We start from the raw sequence: 8,109 nt of genomic DNA, 5'->3' as shown, positions 1-8,109 counted from the left end.
GGGGGGGGGGGGGAAGAAGAAAGAGTAGCAGAGAGTTCCCACATGTCTTCTTTCCCTTTTCGGAATGTATTAGCTTTTTTCTCTTTGGGATCTGTTTCCATTTTCTAAACACATTATACAAATCAATACTTACCTAGTTTACCTGATTAGATTACTATAATTAAAATTTATTTGTATGTTTTGATTGTCAAAATACTTTTTAGAAGGACATTAAAACAAACTTATACTAATTAAGTGAAAATGGTTGAATATGGGGTTAGTGGACCACTGAGTTACACATAACTTGCAGTTGATTTATTACTACGGCTTCAACACAACAGACCACATGGTCAGAAACAAAAAAGTGCAGCTGCTCTATAGAATTATATATACATCATGACATAATACAATAAGTTAATAAAATAATTTTTAAAATGTAATTGAAATTAAACTCGTGGAGACGAGCTCTGCAACAGATAATGAAAGATTTCCAAGTAGCAAAGCCGAATTTGGGAATGTTCTTGAAATGGGCGCGTCACTGAAACCAAACCACTTTTGGTCCGATTAAATTGAGTGATACTTTCGTTTTCATTTGAACTTTTTTCTTCTTTCTTTTTTTCTCAATTTGTTTTAAGAAATGACAAAAGTAATATGAGTATTTAAGTTATTTTAGCAGAGGAGAAACGGACGTGGACGGTGGACTTGTGTGGTCAGATTTGTTCTCATACAACAAGAAGTAAGAACAGCTATAGAGAAGCTTTGTTTGTAATCATTATCAGAATTACTCTTTCTATAGTTTTGTTTGACTTTCTTTTTCTTGGGTTGAAAATTATACTTCAACAACAGATGGTTCCAATGATAAAAATACAAAGATTTTTGCAAACTGACCCCACTATTATGGTGATAATTACAAATCTTTCCACCATAATTTAATAACTCACCAATAATCAAAACAAACCTAAAAGAAGAAGACTCTGTGTGGCTCATCCCATTTTAAAAAGTAAGAAATGATGGGAGACATAGGTTCTCTCTGCTGCAGCTTCTTCTTCCCCAGAACATGCTTGAACAAGTTGTTGTCTTCCCAAGCCTTTGCCCTTCTTCTATCTTCTCCTGCTCACTTGCTGTTCTTGAAGGAGAAGATTCTTCGTGTTCTTCGCTATGTCTCTCTGTTCCATGTGTCTCAAAGTTTGGACATGTTCCTTCATTGCAGGTGCACATTGGAATGTTCACTGAAGGGAATGGGCTACACGTTACAGGACAGAACATATCAGATGAAACCGAGGCTGCCCTGGTCTTACTGCTACGCTGTTCTGTTGTTGGGCATGTTGGTGATGATTGATCTGTTGTGTCTCCCGTGTGAAGCATACACGGTGCACAGAACCCGAGTGAGATTGGTAACTTCATTTCCCTGGTTTGGGAGCTTGGGAGCCGTTTAAACGACACAATCCCATGTCTACAAAGAGGGCAAGGGATTGAACCCGGCGGGTCAACTGTCACCGAGGGAACATTGCTCGAAGAGCAAAGGTATAACGCACATCTCACACATAGCTGATGGACACAACCTGAAACACAAAAACCACAAACTCTTTAGATTAATAAACATCTCTAAAAGTGTAATGACAAAAAAGTATAAACCGAACCTTCAGCAGCAACTGTGCATGTTCTTTCAAGGCAAACTGCACATATATCGACCTCATCTGCGATGGTTGCAGACTGCAACCCGAACTCTCTGCAAGTAAATAGTCAACAAAAAGAGAAATCACCTGAGTCATATTTGAGGACAGAATTTTTTCCTAAAAAGCTCAGATGTTGGTTTCTTTCATTACCTTGCGATGTTGAGTATACTCAAAAGGGGCAATGATAAGTAGTTAGAATGAGGAAACGTTGGAATGACGACATCCGAAATTGGCGAAAGTAACGGTTCTAACCAATGACGACTCCACATACGTGCTATGTCAATAGGTAGCCACCTACAAACATTTTTTTGAAAAGAAAAGTTTTCATCCTCACAACGTCAAATAACATGAAACAGAACATTAGAAGATTGTGATGGAATAACTTACCCGTTGCAATTCAATGTCATCTTTCTTGCACCTCTTGCAAGAAGAATCTATCGAGAAACAAAGAAAATGGACATTCTCACAACTCTTTGAATCCAAAAATAGCAAAGCAAAAAGGAATAAACTTAGTAGCATTGTTCTTACCTGACAACATTTCAGATTCCCACCACAAGCGGCATAGTGCAACGGAGTGCTTCCTGCTCCTGAAACAGCAATTAAGAGTTTAAGACCAAGATTGTCATCTTGGGAGCATTATAAAAATAATCCTTTAGTCAGGAAAATAGTGTAGCGGATAGAGAGGTGAGACCAATCATATCCATAGATGTTCCATAATGAAAAGTCACAGCGGAAACATTGGCTTCAAGATCAAGCAAAAGCTGCACACAGTCAAATAATCCATTCAAAGCAGCCATGTGAAGAGCTGTAATTCCACCATCAGCTGCCTTATTAACAAATTTAGACAATGCGCTGCACCATAAAACAAACTATTATCGTTGGAGCTAACTATACAATCAATCAAAACAAGATCGATTCAAAAAACAAAAAACCTTTGCTCGGATTTGCTTTTCGCAGTGGCCACCACACCAGTCTCAGGAAGAGAGTTAAATTTATCACTAGGTACAAAGTCAGCCACGACAAGTCTAATACATCTGGCATGACCATTGACAGCAGCGAAATGAAGCGCTGTTCTTCCAGCTAAATAATCAGCTCTAGTAACCTTGACAAACGAAAGATCTTATAAGACGACATTAAGAGACAACAAATCGCTAGTGAGTAAAAAAACAACTCACATTGCATCGGAAAAGCAGAAGAGTTTGCACAACTTCCCAATGTCCGTATCTACAAGCTTGCATCAATGCCGTCTGAAACAGAATTAGTAACCAACTTAGCATAGTTCTAGCTTCTAGAGGATTCAGTGTAGGACTCAAAACATAGCCAAAGATTTCACATCTCACTAAGTGATGCAAATCCTTAAATCAAATTCTAATCGAAAGAATCGAACTTGAATCCATGAATCAGCTCAACAATTACAAAATCCAATAACATCTAGGCTGAATCTCGAATACCTGGCCGCAATAATTTCTGGAATTCACATCAGCTCCATTCTCGAGTAACAGCCCGACGATCTAAACATCACAATAGATAAAAACGAAAACTTTACATCAAAAAAAACAACTAAAGAAGCCATTAAAAGAACTGATGAAAAAGAAAGGGAACCTCGTTATGGCCTTTGGCAGCAGCGAAATGCAAAGGAGAATTGAGACCACCGAAAGTAGAATACTTGGCGAGACAAGGGTTACAATCAAGAAGCATCTTCGCCTCCACGAAATCCCCATCTCTCGCCGCCGACACCAATCTCTCGCCGGACGCCGAACACCCAAATGAATTCCCCATTTGTTTTTGACTCTCTCTCTCTCTCTCTCTCTCTCTCTCTCTCTCTCTCTCTTTCTCTTTCTCTATCTCTACCTATCTATCTTCTTTTCAACAGATGTGAATCAAAACCTCAAAATTTCAATTGGATGTGACGATTAAATTAGGTCAACCGTCGTGGAAAGATACAGAGAAGAAAGAATCTGGGATTTTTATAATTTAGATTTATTGAATGAATACTGAAACAGCACGCGAACTCTCTCTCTCTTTCTCTCTCTCTCTAGTTTTGTCTGTATGGAGACAAAAAGAAAGACATAGGAAGATGCAGGCGAAACATAAACTGTATTTACCACTTTACCCCTAAATCTCCACTTTCACTTGTCCCACTCATCTCACGTGGCGTCTTTGTGATTCATCTTCGTCATGTTTGGCTTTTCTTCATTTTTTTTTATTTTGTTTTGGGATTAAATCATAAAGGTTTACTTTGTTCTTCTTAAACAACCATATAAAGAAGAAATATGAAGCTAGGTATTAAATTGGTGTCATATAAAGACTGTTTAATATGATCTAGGATATTGTTACCATCTGGATCCAATTAACAACATATGAAAATATATCAAACTGTAAGATAAAATCCATGACCACCATTTATTTGTTATTTATTAAAGGTAGGTAAAATACGGTTCATAGAAACAAAGTTCAAATAAACAACAACAACAACAAGGAACTTTAGAAGCCTATAAAACTTTAGGGGTTGACGGAACGAATATTTTGGACATTTTCAAGAGTATCATCAATCGTATTCCTCATAAACTCCACCAGCTTATCTGAATCTGTGAGAACGGTTTGATTGATCTTTACCTGACATGCAACCGACAAGAAACTTTCTCGTAATCCATTTGGTATTATCGTGAATCCGAACGGCAAAATTTCGACGCCGGACAAATCTTCACCGTTTATTATAGCTGTAAAACATGGTGCTTCTATGCAAGCGCAGATGATCATTGCTCCAAAGGCCTCATAGTATGTTTCTTGAATCAAATACCATTCTTTAGGACCATTGCACTGCAATATAATTAAATAATTAAAAAATCTTAAAGTCCAAACAATATAATTAAATAATATGAATTAGCTACGTACCTCAATGCAGAAAACAGAAACTTCATTCCCTGGATTAGGACATCTTTTGATACGAATTAATTCTTTCATATCTTTAACAGATGCTAAATTTTCCCATATATCTTGTTTTTTTGCACGGTTAATCAATCTAAAAAGGATTTCTTGGGTAACTTGCATTCTAGCCATACCAGTAGCGCTAACAAAACCCCAAGGGATCCCACTCATGTCTCGACTTTCCCTGGTGAACATTCTTATGTTATTAACCGAAAATCCAATTGTATCGAGGCGCTTCCACTTTTGTCTTGTTGTCCCGCAAACTCCGGTACAAAATATGAAAACCATCCATGTAGATAGGTTAAGCAAGTTGGTATGACAGATTGGGCCAGATACTACACAAGGTCCACCAGTAAACACATGGTTAGTATGAAACCAAACTAAAACAATTGAGCAGAAAAAAAAAAAAAGAAAAAAAAAAATTGTTTTACTACTTTGAATTTGGTGACCGATTGAAGAAATCGAAATAGACCAAGTGTTGTAGCAATGCCTTTGAAGAGCGGTAAGCCATCTATGTGCACCAAATCTTGAATTGGAACTGAAATTGTTTATGAGTACTTCTTCTTCTTCTTGATAAACCCAGTGGTCGAGAACAGTTACCTACATATGATAATTGAATCAAATTATAGCTACCATCACATATATATATAACTAAACTCGATTGAAACTGAATATACCTTGGAGATACCGTTGGCTATATGCTCGACAAGATATCCAGAAGGAAATCTCATAAAATTGGGACGTGAATGTCGTGCATATGAGCTAAAATACATAGAGATATCTACGATAACCCATGTATTGTTTTCTATACGCATTGAACGCCGAAGAAGTTTCACATTCCGAGTTTGAATTAATGGAGAGATTTGTTGCATAAAATTCACATTAATCTACAATTATAAAGATTAAAAAGATCATTCATTGTAAATTCCTGAAATTAACAAAAAAAAAAAATAAGTAAATGTTTTGTACCATTTGAAAGACTCGGTTATGTGATTCCAAAGACACATCTGCAATGATTGATGGGAAGATTTTTTGCCAACTTACCTAAATTATACAAACAATATACTAATAAATAAAAGGAAAATTGTATATTATTAAGATGATTTTTTATATATATATAGCTTGTCACACTTACATGATTCGTAAGATTTTCCACAAGCAATGAAGCATCAAAGGGGACCATTGCATAAGCTCTTGAGGCCTCATGTACAAACCCAGGTGCGTTTCTGGCATACCAAGGAAAAAAATTAGAGTAGTACTCTTCAAGATTGAGTCTGTCGTTGCATGCCCACATTGGATTTCCTTGCCTCGCAAGAGAAACAACTTCTTTAAGCGAAAGTGACGTCATAGCCACCACTGCGTAATGCCATTTCGTCAAAGATACACCAACCACAGGATATAGGTTTATGAACGAATTTAATTTCCTTATAAAACAAGTCAGTGTATCAATCTCTGACCGAAGAAGAGCATTCTCCAACCACAGCTCATTTTCTTCGGTTGAAACGATGGGTCCACTACAAGATATGCAACTAGATGTATATGGAGTGGACAATGCATGAACCATAGCTTCATTTTCTGTTCTCAGCAACTCGTTTTGTCGCTGTAGAAAAATCCTCGTTTGACGATGTTGATACATGTTTAACCTTTGAATCTATTATAGTCAGAAGAAGAGAATAAATTAGTCAAACAACAAGTATATATTAGTCAAACAACAAGTTTTACTTTAATTCTTTCTTACAACCAACAAAATTCTAAAAAATGTAAACATCATATTGTTATACCATTTTTAAGTATCTATAGTAGCCAAGATGGAAGCATAATTGAAGAAATTGAATAACTAATATTGTTTAATATGTCAAGTTAATAATCATTGGATCACAATTGTTGGTTAAAAATTTAATTTCGCAATCATAAAACCTAAATTGAAAATACTTGAACCCATAGTCAACGATTTAATAAATTTTATACAGCTTGATGATTTTTCACAAAACTTCTCAGATGAAGAATTTGTATATCTCTAAACATTCAGCTAGTTTGTGAATGATTGAAAATTTTCTGAAACGATTATAGAAAAATAATCCATATTAATTGTTTTAACCCAAAAACTTCCCGGAACATGTGCAAAAAATATTGTTGTGCCATACGAAGCATCTATAGTTGCCAAGATAAAAGCGTAATGCATGAAATTCATTATTTGATTTTGCCTAACATGGCAAATATCTAATCAGTGGATCATAATAGTTGAGTAAAAATTGTTTGTAACAATCAGAAAACCTAATTGAAAATATATGAAATTTTAGTCAAAGATTATCAAAACTTGTATATACCTTGATGATTTTGCAGAACTCCTCAGAAGATGAATTTGTAGATCTGAATTCTCAGTTTGTTTCTGAGGGACGGAGTTTTCACTGAAACCATTACATGTGTGTATATATAAGATAAAACTAATACACATTAAGTTTGAACGGTTACAAAATTAGTAAAATATATTTCTTTTTATCTTTATCAAATGATACCTTCACGAGATTCATATTTTTTAGACTAAACAAAGACAAATGTTCATCAATATTTATGGTGACACTGGATTCCTTATCAAAAAAGTGTTTTTGTATTTAATAATTATTTTAATCTTAAATATATATAAGCGATGTAATAATAATAACTAGATTAGAACCTATGCTAGAGTACGGATTGAAATTCATTTTATTTCTATTGTACTTTTTATATAAAATATAATTTACGTGATTATTTAAAAATGTTATTTGGACAATATGTGGTTGTCTATAACCGTACCCGTGCTTGTACACGGTTAAAAATGTAGTGATTAAAACCAACATGTGCTCTAGCACCTTGGTGACTGAAAATTTATCAATGATTTTCCAATCCTCTTTTGGTGACGGAAATTACTCTTAATCCGCGGAAGAGTGATTAAGTTTTGAGATTTTGTTACCTATATATGGTTAATTAAATATTCTTTAGAGATTTGATGATATTCTTTCGATATCATTTTTAAGAAGATCTTAAATCGAGATTTAATTAATGGTTACAATCCATATAACCTATCAAATATCAAATAATTAATTTTATAACTCATATTATATAATCTAAAAAAAAAAAGTTTGTGTATTTCCGTTTTATTATATAGGGGATTAATTTAATAAGTATATTTCTTATGTTAGTATATAATAGTTAATGTACTAAGACATATAATATGATTGATTATTGGGAATGCATTTGTAACCATCTATATATGTATTAGACAGAAAGGCAAGACGAATCTAGCAATAGAGTTTGGAAGCTCATGGAAGAAGGTCATCCGGCTTTGTGTCCATTACACGTCTTCCAAATGATAGCTCTCATCCAAAAACACTGCAAAGGATCCAACTACTTCTCAGTGGATCCGATCACCGCTAATCGCAGAAGCTACAACCATGATCCAAGCCCTACAAGACGCCCACAACCTAGGTTTCCAAAACATTTATGTAGCTTCAGATTGTAAACAATTAATCGAAGCCATACAATCAGA

General features: G+C 34.9%; 2 protein-coding genes across 2 annotated transcripts; both read right to left on the bottom strand.

Annotated features, from left to right (window-relative positions):
• On the bottom strand, window positions 836-3,707 carry LOC104768930 (E3 ubiquitin-protein ligase XBAT33-like). The gene is made up of 10 exons (XM_010493029.2): window positions 3,258-3,707; window positions 3,107-3,166; window positions 2,831-2,902; window positions 2,588-2,757; window positions 2,347-2,507; window positions 2,184-2,242; window positions 2,043-2,089; window positions 1,806-1,949; window positions 1,620-1,708; window positions 836-1,541 (listed from the first exon to the last, which is right to left on the bottom strand). The coding sequence occupies exons 1-10, from the start codon at window positions 3,432-3,434 to the stop codon at window positions 973-975; spliced, it is 1,548 nt and encodes a 515-aa protein (XP_010491331.1). The 5' UTR covers window positions 3,435-3,707; the 3' UTR covers window positions 836-972.
• On the bottom strand, window positions 4,035-7,011 carry LOC104768929 (homeobox-leucine zipper protein ANTHOCYANINLESS 2-like). The gene is made up of 7 exons (XM_010493028.2): window positions 6,911-7,011; window positions 5,719-6,234; window positions 5,553-5,627; window positions 5,261-5,470; window positions 5,018-5,183; window positions 4,551-4,918; window positions 4,035-4,475 (listed from the first exon to the last, which is right to left on the bottom strand). The coding sequence occupies exons 2-7, from the start codon at window positions 6,217-6,219 to the stop codon at window positions 4,158-4,160; spliced, it is 1,638 nt and encodes a 545-aa protein (XP_010491330.1). The 5' UTR covers window positions 6,220-6,234; window positions 6,911-7,011; the 3' UTR covers window positions 4,035-4,157.

This window comes from Camelina sativa, chromosome 20 (assembly GCF_000633955.1).
Source record: "Camelina sativa cultivar DH55 chromosome 20, Cs, whole genome shotgun sequence".
Lineage (NCBI taxonomy): Eukaryota > Viridiplantae > Streptophyta > Magnoliopsida > Brassicales > Brassicaceae > Camelina > Camelina sativa.
The sequence above is the reverse complement of the archived record's forward strand: the minus strand, read 5'-3'. Positions and strand labels throughout refer to the sequence as shown.

What these genes read in the sequence shown, in the direction of transcription:
- LOC104768930 (XM_010493029.2), bottom strand. Translation starts at nt 3,434, where the DNA reads ATGGGGAATTCATTTGGGTGTTCGGCGTCCGGCGAGAGATTGGTGTCG. An exon ending in CCAGAAATTATTGCGGCCAG is followed by an intron (nt 2,903 to 3,106) that starts GTATTCGAGATT and finishes ATTCTGTTTCAG; the next exon opens with ACGGCATTGATGCAAGCTTG. An exon ending in AACATCTATGGATATGATTG is followed by an intron (nt 2,243 to 2,346) that starts GTCTCACCTCTC and finishes TTGCTGTTTCAG; the next exon opens with GAGCAGGAAGCACTCCGTTG.
- LOC104768929 (XM_010493028.2), bottom strand. Translation starts at nt 6,219, where the DNA reads ATGTATCAACATCGTCAAACGAGGATTTTTCTACAGCGACAAAACGAG. An exon ending in ATAACCGAGTCTTTCAAATG is followed by an intron (nt 5,471 to 5,552) that starts GTACAAAACATT and finishes TTATAATTGTAG; the next exon opens with ATTAATGTGAATTTTATGCA. An exon ending in AATCGGTCACCAAATTCAAA is followed by an intron (nt 4,919 to 5,017) that starts GTAGTAAAACAA and finishes GACCTTGTGTAG; the next exon opens with TATCTGGCCCAATCTGTCAT.